Source organism: Malus sylvestris, chromosome 1 (assembly GCF_916048215.2).
Source record: "Malus sylvestris chromosome 1, drMalSylv7.2, whole genome shotgun sequence".
Lineage (NCBI taxonomy): Eukaryota > Viridiplantae > Streptophyta > Magnoliopsida > Rosales > Rosaceae > Malus > Malus sylvestris.
Window position 1 is genome coordinate 27,932,259 of NC_062260.1, and position 18,273 is coordinate 27,950,531.

Sequence of the window (18,273 nt, forward strand, 5' to 3'; positions counted from 1 at the left end):
ATTAGTAAACAATGAAATTCGATTGAAAATGCCTATACAGCAAGGCGAAGCGCTAAGACTTACTTATGATGTCGTTTTCTTCGAACCGGATCAAGGTCATAGGTCTAAATCTGCAAAGTTTAAAATTTTGTGTCGGATTTGTTACAACCAATCAAATATCAATTATACAATATATAATAATTACATAGTTTATTTCGAATTACAATTTCATTATATACACAATATGCCAGAATATGAACAATTAATAAAAAGGAAAACTAATGAAAAGGGTTTGAAAACTTTGAGTTTTAATGATAAGGACAAAATAAAGGGTAAAGTGAATAGTACCAGGATTAACTTTTTAGTGTAAAAATGTGGTTTTTGGTTAAAGTGAACAGTACCGGGTGCTTTTCGTTAAAGTTCCCTTAATAAAACTGCATATAAAATCATAACAATAATCACTAACTTGTTTATGGAAGATAGAGACTTGCAGTAGTAATCTCCTAAGATAGAAATTCGCCCCTACACCAGTGCAGTAGTTCACGGACGTCTATCTTGCAGGATACAACTATCTAACCCAAATTCTTACACTCGAGCTTGGATTCTTAACGAATTTACTATGTGTTTCTCTGTGAAGGATCAGAGAGAGAGCAATGGAATTGTTTCTTCGTTTCTGATATCACAGCCATATATATAATGGCGTTTTTGAACAGTTATGGTTGTTCATTCTTATCCTTTCAAAATTGATGTACCTATTTTTGTAAACAATCTTATCCTTTCAGAAAAAACTAAATCCTAAAATTAAAAACGTAAAAATCGTACTTGTATTTTTCGTCCATCTGAGCCCCAAAGCCCATCTTTGACATTTAATAAATACACCCAAACCTTCCAAGTCCAAGGGCCAAGGTCCATGGCTTTGGCCTAATTCCTTTCAAACAATAAGTGAGTGAACTCACTTATAAAGGGGAATTAGGTAAAGTGTATGGGCGATGTGGGACAATAGCCCCTCACAAGTTCCAACAATATACCACATTTTCTATTCAAACTCTAGCAATACCCCACATTTGAATAGAAAATAAGATACTAACTAAATTAGTAACGTCTTTCTAAAGAACTAAGATATGATACGCATCGAGATAGGTGTCTTTTGGACTTGAACCTTCTCTAGTGAGTACTTATCGGATTTACCAAATGAAGCAATGAATTTAATATCTTGAACTAATCATTCTTTGTAGCAAATCGAAACAATAAGTATCCCACATATCACATCTTAACACACTTCAAATTCATACGATTGTGTTCATTTTGGTCTTGAACATATCCTGATTTCATGAGACCTTTAGAAAATTGTAGTCATATCAATTCTCAAAGATGCGACCCCACATCAATCTCATACAGGTAATGCTAATCAAGAATATCATGTTCTATTCATCTTAACTAGAAGATATTAGCATTATTAAGAATAGGGATTCACCTTCTTCGTCTTACAGGCAACACACTGTTTTCCATCATAAGAATGAGTAAGGATTGTGTATTTCTTACCTTGAGTTTTCCTCAACTAGTTTACTTATTGAACCTAGACCATGGGATCTCCAATTAGATAGGGTAGGTTTCCGTCAAGTTATAACTCATTGAGTTGGCTTTAAACTTATTCCCCTCAATGTAAATGTCACTTGATCCTTGGGTAGGCCTTTAGTCAAAGGATCGACAATGTTCTCATTAGATTTAATATAGTCAATGGAAATAGTTCCATTCTTGAGTAGTTGTCTAATGGTTATATGTCTTCGCCTTATATGTCTCGACTTCCCATTATATTCAGCGTTTTGGCTCGACCTTGTGCAGCCATGCTGTCACAATGTATGCATACTGCAGTCACAGGCTTGGGCCATAATGGAATATCTTCCAGAAAATGTTTAAGCCATTCAGCTTCATTAGCAGCTGCATCTAAGGCTATAAACTCTGATTCCATTGTCGAATGTGCTATACACGTTTACTTAGACAATTTCCATACACAACTGCTTCACCAAGTGTAAATACATATCCATTTGTGGATTTACTGTCTGTACTCCCTGAAATCCAATTTGCATCACTATATCCTTCTAATTTGGGGATATTAAGTGTAATGCAAACCATAGTTCATTGTATGCTTTAAATATCTTAATACCCTTAGTAAAGCATTCCAATGATCTATTCCAGGATTACTTGAATACCTGCTTAATCGGCTTATTGAATAAGCGAGATCAGATTTTGTACAATTCATAATGTACATCAAGCAACCTATAACTTGGGTATACTCCAATTAAGATACGTTATCTTCTTCATTTTTAGCAAGTTTATGAATGAAATCAAATGGAGTTACGGCAGGTTTATAATCATAATGTCCAAACCTTTTTAGAACCTTTTCGACATAATGTGATTGAGTTAGAACATATCCATCTAAATTCTTTAGAATTCGAACTCCAAGAATCACATCAGCTATTCCCATATCTTTCATATCAAAGCTAGAATTTAGCATTTTCTTTGTGGAATTAATCACATCTTTGTTTGTTCCCATTATGAGCATGTCATCAACATATAGACATATAATAACACATGCATTTTTCGTTTGCTTAACATAAATGCATTTATCACTTTCATTGATTACAAATCCGTTTAAGACTGAATTTTTCATGTCATTGCTTAGGAGCTTGTTTAAGTCCATATAATGACTTAATCATATTGCAAACCTTCTTTTCTTGACCTTTGACAATGAAACCTTCAAGTTGTTCCATATATATTTCTTCGTCTAATTCACCATTTAAAAATACAGTCTTGACATCCATTTGATGTATCTCGAGATTGTAAACAGACGTTATAGTTATTAACAACCTCATAGATGTTATTCTAGCTATTGGTGAATAAGTGTCAAAGTAGTCAAGTCCTTCTTTTTGACGATACCCTTTGGCAACTAGACGAGCTTTATACTAGTCTATGGTATCATCCGATCTCAATTTCTTGTTGAAAATCCATTTGTGTCCTATTGGTTTATTTCCCGAAGGCAAATTAACCAATTCCCATGTATTATTTTGCATAATGGATTCCATTTCACTTTGAATAACTTCTTTCCAATAAGGTGCTTCAGAGGATTCTAATATAGCCTTACAAGTTTGAGGCTCTTCTTCAGTTAGATAAGTGAGGAAGTTAGGACCAAAATCCTTCGTAAATTTTGCCCTTTTACTATTCCTGGTTCCAAACTTGGCTTTGGATTCTACAAGTTGAAGCTTGATTATCGTTATTATTTCTCGTAGTATCATCATGTACTTTTTTATTCAAAACATATGACATATCTTTATAAGGAAAAATTTCCTCAAAGAACTTAGCTTATGTAGATTCAAGTATTGTATTTACGTGAATGTCTGCAATTTCAGATTTATTAACCAAAAATCTGTATGCTGAACTATTATTGGCGTGACCAATAAATATACAATCCACTGTTTTTGGTCCAAACTTTTGTCTCTTCAAAAGAGGCACTTGAACTTTCGCAAGATAACCCCACACCTTCAAAGTTTTATATGTAGGTAACCTACCTTTCCAAATTTCATAAGGAGATTGATTAGTCTTCTTATGTGGTATTCGGTTCAATATTGTGTTGGCAGCAAGGAGTGTCTCACCCCATAAATTATGTGGTGCACCAAAATCGATAACATGGAATTAATCATATCTTTCAATGTTTGGTTTTTTCGTTCAGCCACTCTGTTTTGTTGAGGAGTATATGGTGCTGTCGTTTGATATACTATTCCATGTTTCGAAAAAAAATTTGCAAAGTCATTAGATTCGTATTCACCACCTCTATCCGACCTTAAGACTTTTATTATTTTGTCTAGTTGATTTTCGACTTCAGCTTTAAATGTCTTAAACATATTTAAAGCTTCATCTTTGCTATGAATCAAATAAACATAACAATACTTATTGCAATCATTAATGAAAGAAATATAGTAGTTATTTCCTCCACGAGTTGGTGTGGACTTGAAATCACAAAGATCACCATGGATTAAACCAAGTATTGCATTGGATTTTTCCACTGATTTATATGAATGTCTTGCATATTTGGATTATGTGCATATCTCACATTTAGATACTTTGTTCATGGAACATTTGGGCAATAGGCCTAAGTTAACCATTCTTTGAAGAGAACAAAAATTAACATGTCCTAATCTTGCATGCCATAATGTAGAGGACTCAATCAAGTAAGCAGAAGAAGCACTAAACTTGTTATTATTATTAATAGCATCAGCAGAAAGTACATTCAATTTGAAGAGCCCCTCAGCCAAGTAGCCATTTCCCACATACACCTCACCCTTGGTGATTACAAACTTATCATATTCAAAGACTAATTTGAAACCTTTATTACTCAGAAGTGATCCAGAAATCAGATTCTTGCGAATATCAGGAACATGCAGAACATTGGTGAGTGAAAGCTCTTTTCCAGAAGTGAGTTTGAGCGTCACTTTTCCCTTCCCTACCACGGCAGATGCAATTGCATTTCCCATGTACAGATTTTCTCCACCATCAAATAGTTGGTAAGAAACAAATAAATTCCGATCAGTACAAACATGCCTTGTTGCTCATGTATCAACCCACCAATCATTGGAATTAGTAAATAAATTGACCTCAAATACAATAGCAACAAACTTTCCTTCTGAAATGTTTGTTTGATTGGAATTCTCAATATTCTGATCCTTCTTGTGGTGACAATCTTTGGCCATATAACCTATCTTTCCACAAACCCAGTAAACTCCTTTGACTTTCTTGAAGGTTTTCCCTTTCGCAGCAGTCAGTGATTCCTTTGTAACATCATTGCCTTTGTTTTTCTGATGGTGCTTTGCCTTGTGTGAGTTTCATCCTTCCACAATATTGGCTTTTGCCTCCAGCAATAAGGCATCATACTTCTCATTTTTGCGATAATTTTTTTCCACACGCAGTTTGAGAATCAATTAATCCATGATCATGTCTTCAGTTAGATGCTTCAAATAAATCTTAAAGTCCTTCCAATTTGAAAGTAGTTTCTCTATAATAGAGCCAATCATAAAGCCTTATTTCTAACCAAGATTCTTTTCATCTAACTCATGAATAATCACTTGGAGTTCTTCAACATGCTTGACAACAGACTTGGTGTCACTCATCTTGTAATTCAGAAATTTTCCGATCACAAACTTCTTGGAACTAGCCATTTCAGACATATTTTTTGTCCATAGACTCCCACATATCTTTACTCGTCTTATATGATGAATAAACATCATACAGAGAGTCATCTAAAGCATTCATAATGTAATTCCTGCATCGAAATTCACTGTGAGTCCAGGCTTGTATAGCCTGCAGAATTTTGACAGGAATGTCTCCTTCTTCTGGTGCTTCAGGGGCCTCAGAAGTAAAGACGTGACTCAAGTTCATAGTTGTCAAGTAGAACAACATCTTATGTTGCCAAAGTTTAAAATCAACTCCCTTGAATTTCTCAGGTTTCTCAACGTGTTGCTTGACGACACCAACATTTGATTGATCCATGGAATAGAATTTTCTGTCTTAGATTGTTATAACCAATCAAATATCAATTATACAATATATAATAATTGCACATTTTATTTCGAATTACAATTTCACTATATACACAATATACCATAATATGAATAATTAATAAAACTGCATATAAAATCATAACAATAATCACTGACTTGTTTATGGAAGATAGAGGCTTGGGCGTGAAGGATCAAAGAGAGAGCAATGGAATTGTTTCTTCGTTTCTGATATCACAGCCATATATGTAATGACGTTTTTGAACAGTTATGGTTGTACATTCTTATCCTTTCAGAATGGATGTAACTATTTTTGTAAACAGTCTTATCCTTTCAGAAAAAATTGAATCCTAAAATCAAAAACGTAAAAATCGTACTAATGTTTTTCGTCCATCTGAGCCCCAAGGGCAAGACCCATCTTTGACATTTAATATATATACCCAAACCTTCCAAGTCCAAGGCCCAAGATCCATATCTTTGGCCGAATTCCTTTCAAACAATAGGTGAGTGAACTCACTTATAAAGGGGAATTAGGTAAAGTGTATGGGCGATTCACAAGTTCCAACAGGATTTGCGCCTTTTAGTTTGATATATCTACTCTGCCATGTAATCTATATCATATTACCCTACTACAATGAGATAACAGACGGTACCCAAAATGATGTTTAATAACTTTTCTTTTGTCAATATGTGATGATAGGGGAGAGAACCAAACCTAAAACTTCAGATAAAAAACTATACTCATAACAACTTAAACTACACGATTCTTGCTCCCTCTTATATTTATGTAGAGTAGTGATAATTTTCCTTCATGTTTGTTCTAAGGTAGGAAAACTGTAACGCACTTATTGATCCAATAGTGCCAGCCCCAAAACAAAATACTTTGATGAGGTGATCAGGATTATAAGCCCATTTTCCAAATAGTGAGAAGAGAATGACATGGGCCTAAAACCTGCTTAAGAATAATTTATTATATATTTCTTCTGAACAAAGTCGGGCAATTGCAGATTTCACTCTGGTATAAAGATTGATCGACCGGCAAACAAGACACCGCAGAAGACAGCGCATTGTTCCCACACACCCCCCCCCCCCCCCCGGGTCAGTTGTGTTGAGAATTCAGGGAAATATGCAAGGTCTTACATCTGTTATAGTTTAATCTTTTGTTGTATCCATATTTTATAGTTAATACAAACGAAGGGGAAACCCTAATCTCCCCAAGCTAGCGCCCCGCTCACCCCCAACATCCTTCCATTTTCTTTTTCTTTTTATTTGACTGGACTCGTAGTACTAAGAATATTTGGATTAATTTGGACCATCCTCGTAATACACATCTTTAATTGATGATTCATTTGTCGCATTATTGGTTAGGAATTAAAAAGTCTCTCAATGTCATTAAGAAACATAATTAACACTAATCATATTTTGCCAGAAAGCGAAAGCACATGGGATCTTCAAGTTCAACGAAGAAGGCATCACATGGGATCTTTAAATTAACTAAAATTGTTTTCAGGTCACCAAAAATGTGTTTGATATAAAAAATTAAAAGTGTTTCACTTAAAGTGCTTTATAAAAGAAGTACTATCTATACTTGTGGTTTTTATAGGAAACAATTTAAGTATTTTTTTTCTTCAGAAAGCAGTTACATTTTTATTAAAAGTTTCAATGTGCTTATCATAGAAGTGCTTATGAACAAAAGTGTTAGTTTAAAGAAGGATCTTCAAGGCCTTAATTATTGTAATAATATGATATGACCATCCTACATAATTTATGCTTTTACTTCGCAATATTAGCATTCAACAATAATCTTAAAAAAATATCAGACAATGATGAATGATATTCTTCATAATTGAAAAGATCAATGACGTCTTTCTCTGTATTTGCAAAAATTAATCTACATTTATTCACACGTTTTGGATCTCAAGGAACAAGGAGCCTATGATGGTATATAATAATATTGTTAGATACATTGTTTCCCAGATAATTTATATCAAGAAGCTTAGGATGGAATCGAATATTACGTTCATGGAAGGGACCAATTCGCCGCCGTGGAAGACCGGCCACCCAAAGGCCAATTAAGTTAAATCATCACACTGGTAACAATAAACAATGACTGAAAATAACAACTAGGGTTTGGTATTATATGGTATGATATTATTTGATATACGCAACCTTGGTGCCCCTGGAAATTAAGTCCTTGTTCGAAATATTATGATATGGTCGTTTAATCCTTTAGTTAGCTAGCATGGCCAAGGTGATACCTCTACTATATATACACTACAAGTTCCCCGAATTAAATATTATCCAGTTGACGATTTGATGGATTTTGGTTCAAAAGGGAACTGAGCTGTTTTGCATCGTTGGATGAACATAATAATCCATCCTAGAATTATTTTCATACATTTGTAACTGGTAAGAGAGTTTATATCAAACATGAGTTTAATCATGATATAAATTGAGTTTTAACTTTAATCATCCAGTTCATCCTAAATTTTGTATTACTTTTATCTGTTTAGGTCATAAATAAAAACAAGGCATATGTTATGGGACCAAATTATTTTTATTTACGCAAAGTTGCATGACTCTGGCCCACCAACTTCAAAGCCTAATTAAGGATCATATTCTAGGGCTAGGACAACCACCTCACTCCACTCTAACCCGTCTGAGGCTTGAACAGGTTCTTCCTTGATGCGCTTCTGCCATACAGACTGTCAAATCTGGGAATATGTTGCATACTTAAATGTCGATGCACACGTCATCCTACACACTAATGTTGCCATATCAATCGTGCGAAACTCCACTAGACATAACACCTACCAGGAATTACAGCCATTATCCGCCAATAAATTATCTATCCCGGCTCCAGCTCAGCAATAAGATCGATTTCCTTCTCCACTGTATAAATAGAACTAGAGGTCTTCAAGCTCGGGGCCTTCGTTAAAATCAATCTCTATGATTATACAAAACCTTGAGTAATTCTTCAATCAATCCAACTGCTTTTTAGCAAACTCTTAGCTCTTCAGCTACAAACTCAAAACTTTCTTTCAATGCACACTGATTGGACCCCTAAGATCTTAAATTTTTATAGCTCTCCCAGCTTGTGTTATGATTCAGTTTACTTGCACCTTTCACAAGCACTTAAAACACAAACAATGTTTGTTGACAACCGCTAATAGTGACACATCTATTCTCTCTCTCTCTCGCCATTATGTGGCAACAAAGTTGAAAGCAACATTTGGAGCAAATACGTGTTAAACCCAATCTAGATCTCCGTCTGAGCTTTGACACCAACATCATCATCATTACATGATTGTTTTTAGAGTCGAATACAATAGAGCTTCCAAAGTATTCTTAAGATCCTAGCTGCATGTATATATGTGTGTGTGTATGAATGTCCTTGTTTTCCCAGTATCATGGGAAGCTTGTCACCCCCTCAAACTGCGAATATTTTAAACTTGAGCGACGCAACTTCGTCCTAGTATTACATGCCTTCTGCGTGAAATATTCTATATCACAATATGTGACATTTCAAACTCATCTCTCTGACTCTCTACCTCACTCTGAGCTCAACACACTCTGTCATTCGACTTAGTCGCCCAATAGGAATTAGGTTAGGTAATTACTATACACTTTTTCACTCACAAGCCACACCATACCTCCTATATAAAACCTTAGTTCTGAGTTGTGAACTAAACAATTTTCTGTAGTTATCTCATAATTTATATTTATTTTTCAGATATACCATAATTAAAATCATCATGAGTAACCTACTTTATTTATTTATTTTATTGTTATTAAAAACATAAATAAAAAAATACTCATTTCAGTAACTATTATTTACCGAGTTTCAAACATTCGAAGCTTGTATAAATTTGTCTTACAAAAGTTTAGTTTATTTCAAATAACGTCTAAACATTTTTAGAACAAATTGAAATAAAAAAACCCGTTAGGGCGAACTCAGCTAGAAAATGGATTATGTAAGGCCCGTCCAACATCCAAAATATGAAAATATAGCAAAAAAAACCCTACAAGGTCCACAGCCCTATTATAAATACACTTTCCTTCTTGCACTAAATTGACAACACCTTCAAACCAAACCAACAACAAAAAGAAAGCCTCTACTTCCCAATCTCAGTCCAAACCAGATCCAGAATCATTACAACATGACCGGAACCGACGATTCGCACCGAAAGCGAAATAGGTGCTTGCTTTGCATAGCCGCCGGGATCATAGTCCAAACCGTTATCATAGTCCTCTTTGTGGTTTTCGTCCTCCGAGTCAAAACTCCCAAAGTCCGTTTAGACTCGGTTGCAATCAACAGTAACACACTCGTGATAAACTCCAGCTCCTCCTCTCCTTCCTTCAAAGTTCAATTCACCACCGTCGTTGCGGTCAAAAACAACAACTTTGGACACTACAAGTTCGAGAGCAGCAAGGCAACTTTCTCGTACGAAGGCACCGAAGTCGGCGAGGGAACCATAGATAAGGAAAAGGCTAAGGCTAAGAAAACAAAGAGGATTGATGTTTTAGTCTCGTTGAGTTCGAACAAGATTTCGAGCCACTCTCAGTTGAGTAGCGATCTGAGCTCTGGGAATTTGACTTTCACAGCGTACGCTAAGTTGGATGGGAAGGTTCATCTGTTGAACATTATCAAGAAGAAGAAGTCTGCTGACATGAACTGCACCGTAAATCTTGATACTAAGGCCAAAACGGTCCACGTCTTGACTTGCAAGTGATCAAATTATTAAGTCCTTGATTAATTTTCGTCTTTCTTCTTTTCTTTTTATTGGGTTTTCTTGGGAATTATTTTTCATTTCATTTTTATGGGTTTGAAGTTTGGTTGTTGTTGAATATTAATTTGTATTCTTAGTTTTTCATATGGAGGGAAATATTATAAGTATGTTGAAGGCTGTGCAAGTTTTCATCTTTTGCATATTCTTTGTACAATATTGGTTTAAATTTTTGAGATCCACAGTATTTGCTTGCAACGAATTATTCATTAACTTTTCGAACAAAAAAAAGAAAAGAATTATTCCATTAACTAACTTCAAATTTGTTCAATTAAAAATTAGGACAACTGTATCTGCATTTCTTTTCTCCCTGCGTTTTTTTAACTACTATTTAACTTGTAATAAACCTTAAGTCTCAATAAGGAGAAAAAAGTCTTAAGCAAATTTGTGGTCTCACCACTATTCTCAAAATTGAATCATTTATCTTGTTGTTTAAATAAATTTAATGTAGATAATAAACGAATTTTCAAGTAGATAAGATCGGTCGCGTGGTCTCCGTTGGAGATGGGGTTGCGTGTGTTTATGGATTGAACCAGATTCAAGCTGGGAAATGGTTGAATTTTCCACCAATGTGAAAGGAAGAATATTCTCACTTGTATGCCTACCTGGCACATTAACCTCTTTTTCTTAACTTCGTTCGATTTTTGCCTTTGCTTCATTTTCTATCACCTCAGAGCATTCAAGCATTCGAACGCATTCTAGAAGGCTTATATATATGGTAAATGATTATCGCAACAACGGCAAAAAAGAACATTAGTGCACTATGGTGTGGGCTCAACCCCCACTGATCCCAATCTCGTTAATATTTAACAATTTAACCAATGACACAATCGTTTTATCAAAAAAATTATATATTTATATATATGAATAAAAAAAAAATAGCAAGCTGGAGCTTGAAATTGATAGGATGACATTGACAGTAACGAGAGCATGAATTATTTAGGTTGTACCTGCCAGCTTGAATTCAACTAGCCAAATGAAATGAAAATCATGTTAACCACATTCGCATGTAATGTCGGGCTGATGGCCCGCTGGTAGTGATTGCCTACGAATATTGTCGCATCTGCATATATCATGATCATACGTAAGAAGGAAATGATGACTTTTATATTCAAATTTCGGTTGAAGAAAATAATTAGGGTAAAAAGTTGCGTGAATTTGATAAAGTACTGTATTTACTGTGTGCACTTTTGATAACCGAACACACCTGGATTTCATGGCTGTTTATAAAAAAGCACTGATCTAATTTTGCAGACCTGAGACCTGTATACTTACGTTGAGTGGATAGAGATTTCAGTCTACTAATGTAATGTTATGTAAAGAAATTTACATATAACATTGTGCTATTGGATCGTATAAATAAAATAATTGAGAAATTGATCATATTTTAAAGGTTTTTTTAATCAAAATAGTCTTTGAGATTGACATAACTCTTCATTTTGGTCCATAATAATAAAAATTGATAGAAATAGTCCATAAGTTTATCCATCATAAATCATTTTGATCATTCCTTAAAAAAATCTGTCAATATACCCGTTAAGTAAAGGGGTTGGTTTGACAAAAATATCTTCAAAGGTGATCACATGATCGTTCACGTAACAATTTAACAAGCATATTGACAAATTTTTCTCAGAATGATCAAAATGATTTGCAGTGGACAAACTCAGTGACCTGTTTTACGATTATCATTGTAAGGGACCAAAGGCTTATTTGGAGCGGAATAGAAGGATAAAGCCTTTGTGTAGCCTGATGATCTGCCTTACCAGCTTTAGGTGAAGAGGAAAATTTGACAGTATTTGATTGACATAGATTTCTCAATTAGATTGAGAAGGAGATGATTTGTGATCAATTTCAGCTGAAAAAGTAGATGATCTATGCCAGACCTTGCTTGCCCATCACCCCAAGCATCTTCATAAAGCTCTTGCTTCATCAACACAAAGGGAAGAGTCAAGTTGATAGAACAATCATATCTGGGACCCTAACCTTTCCCACGGCTTCAATTTGATTGCTTGAATTGGATTTAAATTCCAACCTGTTCACTCTAACAGAAAATTACAAACAGAGAAAAGAATATGCACTAGTGGATTGATTGTCTATAGAAACTTTTCTGAGAATAAAAATCATATGGTATACCATCCACGCGTTATATTTTAAGTGAGAAAATAATATCCGATGATTTTATAACTATTTTCATTTTAAATAGATTCCGAGTATCTACATTTAACATCGATGCACTTACCCGTATTTAACAAAATCATGACCATTTGATTGATCCAGTGGCACTGACACTGATACATATAACAGTGCGTATAAGAACACGACCTGTTTCAATACCATGATCTTTTCAACGCGTCACAGTTGAATTGATCATATCTAATTAGCCGCCTTTGGGATATTTCTTATAGAGCTTGTGTATGCCACTTACTTTTTCTCTTATAAATATCGTTGAAGTTTCCTTCTGTCGACAGACTCGAAGCATACTTTTCCTACTTCCAGAACAGGTAATTTACAAGTCAAACGCTCTATTAAGCTACCTAATTGGGCCAAATAATAATTACAGTAAAAATAATAATAATAATACGTTAACATTTTCGCCACCATCATGCAAAATATTTTGATTAATTAGCATGAGGTTCAATCTGCAATGTCATTAGGCTGCTGATATTCTCTTACGATTATAATTTATATGCTTACTAATAAAATAAAAATTGGTTTTGCAAGTGATGGATTGTGTTAGTCGACATAACCTTTTTCAATTCAATAGTTTAGCTTAGAGTAGAAATATCATTTGTAAAATTCAATAGTTTAGCTTAGAGTAGAAATATCATTTGTAAATTTGTATGTATAATCTTGTCTTAGTCAAACTTCAAAGCCGACATCCGCTTCAGTGGCAAGAAAAAGACAAGAAAGAGGAACTTTGCTGATCCCACTTGCAAAATACGTTGGCAGTGTGACGAGCCCTTCATTTAACCTTGTAATGGATGTTCAGTTTGGTGTGAAGAACACCAACTTTGGACACTTCAAGTACGGGGATGGAATTGTTGAGTTCGATTACAGGGGAACAAAAATTGGACAGACTTAAGTGTACGAGGCCCATGCCAGGGCTCTATCGACTAAAAAGGTGGACATCTCTCTGTACTTAAGTTCGAATGAGTTGAAGGGTAATTCTCAATTAGCGAGTGATATTAGCTCGGGGATTATTCTGGTTACGTCCACTTCTAGATTGGAGGGGAAGATACATTTGATAAAGGTGATCGAGAAGAGGTCTGCTCAGCTGAATTGCACCATGGAAATCGTTCTTGCAACGCAGTCGGTGCAAAATATTGTCTGCAAGTGATACTTCATACGTATACTGTTTAATTCATTTTTCATTTTTAGATTGTTTTGTGAGATATGAGACATTTTGCAGCTGTACAATGTAGTCCGTTATTAATTTTCCTATCTAATATTCTTTGTTTGTGATTAGTGATTCGAAAGTGGTTTGAAGTGTTAATAATATTGAATTCAATTGCATATTGTTATGATTGATGGTTTCAAAATCTTATAGCTTGTCATTAACCATTATGGTTAGGCTCTTTAGTTAAAATGGTCTCTAAGATTGACATAACTATTTATTTTAATCCATGATATTTAAAATCGATAGAAGTGATCACTGAGTTTGTTCATCGCCTCATTTTGTCATTTCATTAAAAGTCTCCGTTAAATTAAAAGTATTTTTGTCAAGTCAACCCCTTCACTTTCGTGAAAAAAATCCTCAGTTTAACAAAGATTTTTACGGAATGACCAAAATGATTGATGGTGGACGAACTGAATGACCAATTCTATCGATTTTAAATCTCAAATACTTAAACAAGGAGTTATAATTTATGTCAATCTCAAAAATCATTTTAACTAAAAAAAACCTTCAGGTTATGCCCTTGTTTAAATTTTGGTTTCAAGTAGACCCATGAAGTAGCCCAAATAAAAGATTTCGGCCTAATTATACCTCTCCACTGGGCTGTAATGATTTTTTCGGAACCTTCAAAAAACAGAGAAAAATGATTGTCCGGGCCTTAACAGTTTGGGTTGCCAGGTACATAATTCGATGCTATTTTCATTCTCGACTTCAAGTGGTTTAGAGTTGTTGGGTGAGTTCTGAGTAGTCCGGCTTTACATTTACTAGAAAATAGAAATTTTTAATTCAATTTTGACCGTTTATTTTTAATAAAATTTTGCTTGTGCTTGGGTTTTTTATTGGAAGGAGTCGTTCTTTTCTACAAATTACAATTTTATATGTATAGACGGTCTAAAGCACGAGCCGGTACTTTGACATTGTGTATAGATTGTCTGAAGCACGAGCCGGTACTTTGATATTGTTTGAACGTTCCGGAAAGCTTGGCCGATGATTGAGACAGATCCAATGAACTGCAGCAAAAGAAATCTAATTCGAATCCTAATGTTTCCTAAGAATGTTGATTTACCCTAAAAAGAAAGCTAAAGTTGGAAAATGAGCTCACATGACATGATCATAGACACGGATGCTAATGACCTAACGCAATAGTTTATCGTGTTCATCATTTTTGTATCATACCTATTATCTTAACAGTTCGTTCATACTAAATTCGTTATCTTAACTGGTTCTTAACAAGTGAGCCGATAATGACCCAATTCTTTAGTAGGTTGTGTCAGGTTAACGGGTCATGGAAGAAGTTGTCATGCATAATGTCTAGATATGGCAAATAATATCTTATCTGGTTCTTAACGAGTAACCTGATAACGACTTGACTTGTTAACAGGTGATCTGATAACGACCTGACTCGCCAATAGGTTGACACGAAATCAGTTATTTTCATGTCACTGTGTGTCAGGTTAACGAACCGTAGAAGAAATTGTCAAGATTATTTGGTGCTAATATTGTCCCAGAAGTTTATATATTATCACCAGACACGATATCTGTGGAGGAAACACAGCAAATCTAATTGTCCTCGGTTGAAAATATGGTGTCGGGTGTCCGTTTGTGTGGTGTTTCGTGGTGCATTGCATTCATCTGCGTATATATAATTAATCACATTTCTTGAAACACTTAAACTGAATCATGTCTTTCTGCTGCTCCAACTTGTGCAGATGCAGTGAACAGTAGCATTTGCCTCGACTTATCAACTCTTCTTTTGTCCTAATTTAGGCACTCAGGAGTTAGGAGTTAATATATTGTTTAAAAATATGAAGCCCACCTAAAATACAAATGAAAAAGATTTGGAAACTTTGAGTTTTAACGATAAGGACAAAATAAATGATAAAGTGAATAGTATCACGATTAACTTTTTAATGTAAAAATATGATTTTTCGTTAAAATGAATAGTACTGAGAGTTTTTCGTTGAAGTTTCTAAAATACTAACCATAATATACCATCGCTACTATCTTGTCTTAGAGAACTTGGAATACTTGTAAGAGTACCAAGAAACACAATCTAAAAATCGATTTTGTGGTGTTTTGTATTGTGTTCACATTGCGTCGAGCATTTTGTCAACCATAATTCAATAAATTTATAACAATTGTGTTAGTGTAGTTTGCACGTAGGTACATGGCACTTACCATTGTGAATAAGTGCAAAAGCATCTTCAACGGAGTACGCAAATGAGTAGCTCCAATGATGTAGTCAATTGGGTAGGCAAATTTTGCCTAGACCCAATTATAGGCAGATGAGGCCTTGTCACTATTTTATGTGGAGAAAGGAAAAAAAAAAATAGAAGACACGTCAACCTTTGTAGTACAATTTTGCCTATTTTCTTTGCCTAAACCATTAGAAATGCACTAACAAAACTATCTGTACTCAGGGCCATCTCTGAGATTTTGAAGATGCTGTGCGAAATTTATAAAAAGATCCCTCCTTAAAATAGTTTTAAAAAAAGATAGAACAATGTATTTACGCTACTTTATATCATGTCGAAAAAAAACAATAACTTTAGGATTTATCCTCCTTTGCAGATGCATATTCATTTAGTGGAATGAATTGGGTGAGTTGAAGACAACTCAACATAGATAATTTTGGTCTAATTGAAACCGGCATTAGAAAGTAGGGTACCTCTAAAGGACTACATGAAACTGAGGAACGTGAAGATGATAGTCTCTCAAATCTACCACAATTTCTCATTTCTTTTATCACATGATATCGCATAATTGGTATGGAACACCGACAACTTCACGTTCTCGTTTCATGTAAGTCAGCCTCACTTAACTTGTGACTAGATAATGGTCTCAACTGTGAAGTTGAAATCTATTGGTGCCCGAGCTCTGTGGTTTCCTTTTTGTTTTTTGTCATATTTTCTTCTTTGGCATGTCTGCAATGTGGTTCACCGTGATTGCATTCGTGTCTCCGATGGAATTTTGGGGCCACAAATTTTGGTGTCTTTTTTGGCATTTCTTGCTCATCATAATTATGTGTTTGAACTGCAGTGCAAGTGCATGCCTTGCTCCTTTCGATTTACTGATATGATTTTTATATAAATTTGAGGGTTTGTTATAATTTCGATCATGAATTCTAACATTAAATTCTATAGTCCTCAGTTTTAGACTCAAAATCTAGACGTAGAGAAGCTCTTAGGGTTAGCTGAAGTGGCGCGATGAGAGGGGTAATATGTTAGGATTATGGGAGGTTTAGAGTTCAACTCCTCTTTAAATAACCGCGACAGGTAAAACTACTAGTATAGCTTAGGAAAGAAGAAAAAATTTCGAGTTTGTTATAATTTCGATCATGAATTCTAATAATAAATTATGTAGTCCTCAATTTTAGACTCAAAATCTACACGTAGAGAAGCTCTTAGAGTTAGCTGAAGTGGTGCAGTGAGCGGGATATTACTTTAGGATTATAGGAGGTTTAGACTCCTTTCAATATAACTGCGGACAGATAAAACTACGGGTAGAACTTAGGAAGAATACAGTAAAATGCATGTAAAACTTTGGAAAGGGAGAATTTGTAATTAAAAAATGACGATCTCAACTTAACAAGACTCTTCGTTTTGCGAGAGTCTCAATTGTACACAGTTTACTTTTATTTTACAAAAAAAATTATTTTCACAACTTGAATCTTAACTTTTTAATTGCAAAAAAAATAACTTTTTTGTTGTGCCAATGATCGCATAGCCCTTCTACTGCTGCAACAGTCAGTCAAAAGTTGAATTGAATCTCTCCTCTCCAGCCAACCCAGCTACCATAACCAGATGGGATGGGTGGCCAGAGAGACTGGGGGAGAGAGTGTCAGCATCTGCCACCTTCTGAATGCTTTTCTTTTGTTCACTTTGAAACGAAGTCAGATTTTAATAAAAGCCAAATAAAATGCTTCTTTCGCAATTCAAAAGCACTTTATATTTATAAAAAGAAAAAATGCTGTCGGGATCGAATTAACCAAATTTTCCCCAGGTTAGTGGTGATCATAAATCTTCATTTCTTTGGCACACTCATATTTCATTCCTTCTAAACTTCTGAACGTGAGACAATTAATTCACACCCTTCACATGCTCATATGCTCTTGTTTCTTAAATTTTAAGTTTTTTTAGTGACGTGTAGCATACGAGGCCGCTAAACTTCCCTAGTATGTTTCTTAAAGATTCAAAATTTCATCCAATACAACTTACTTATAAGCCTCGTTTCATAACTTGCACACATGCTACAATTCTTTACATCATTTTGGATCCATTAATATCAAGACTTTATGAATGACATAGAATCAAAACGAACGTCCATTCAATAGCCAGATTATTATAGGCAACAACCAAAATTAATTTCCAACTGCCAGTTTTTATGAGGAATTAAAAAACAAGCATCTGATTCTATCCAATACAACTTACTTGTAGGCCTCATTTCATAACTTACACAACTTACACACGTACAATAATTCTTTACATGTTACTTTGGACCCAATAATATCGAAACTTTATGAATGACATAGCAACAAAACGAACGTCCGTTCAATAGCCAGACT

At 34.7% G+C, this 18,273-nt stretch overlaps 1 protein-coding gene across 1 annotated transcript; it reads left to right on the forward strand.

Moving 5' to 3' along the window:
* The first annotated feature begins 9,688 nt into the window (after positions 1-9,688).
* LOC126615310 (uncharacterized) lies at positions 9,689-10,261 on the forward strand. The gene has a single exon (XM_050283132.1). It carries the CDS (start codon positions 9,689-9,691, stop codon positions 10,259-10,261), a length of 573 nt encoding a protein of 190 aa, XP_050139089.1.
* The last annotated feature ends 8,012 nt before the right edge of the window (positions 10,262-18,273 follow it).

What these genes read in the sequence shown, in the direction of transcription:
- LOC126615310 (XM_050283132.1), top strand. Translation starts at nt 9,689, where the DNA reads ATGACCGGAACCGACGATTCGCACCGAAAGCGAAATAGGTGCTTGCTT.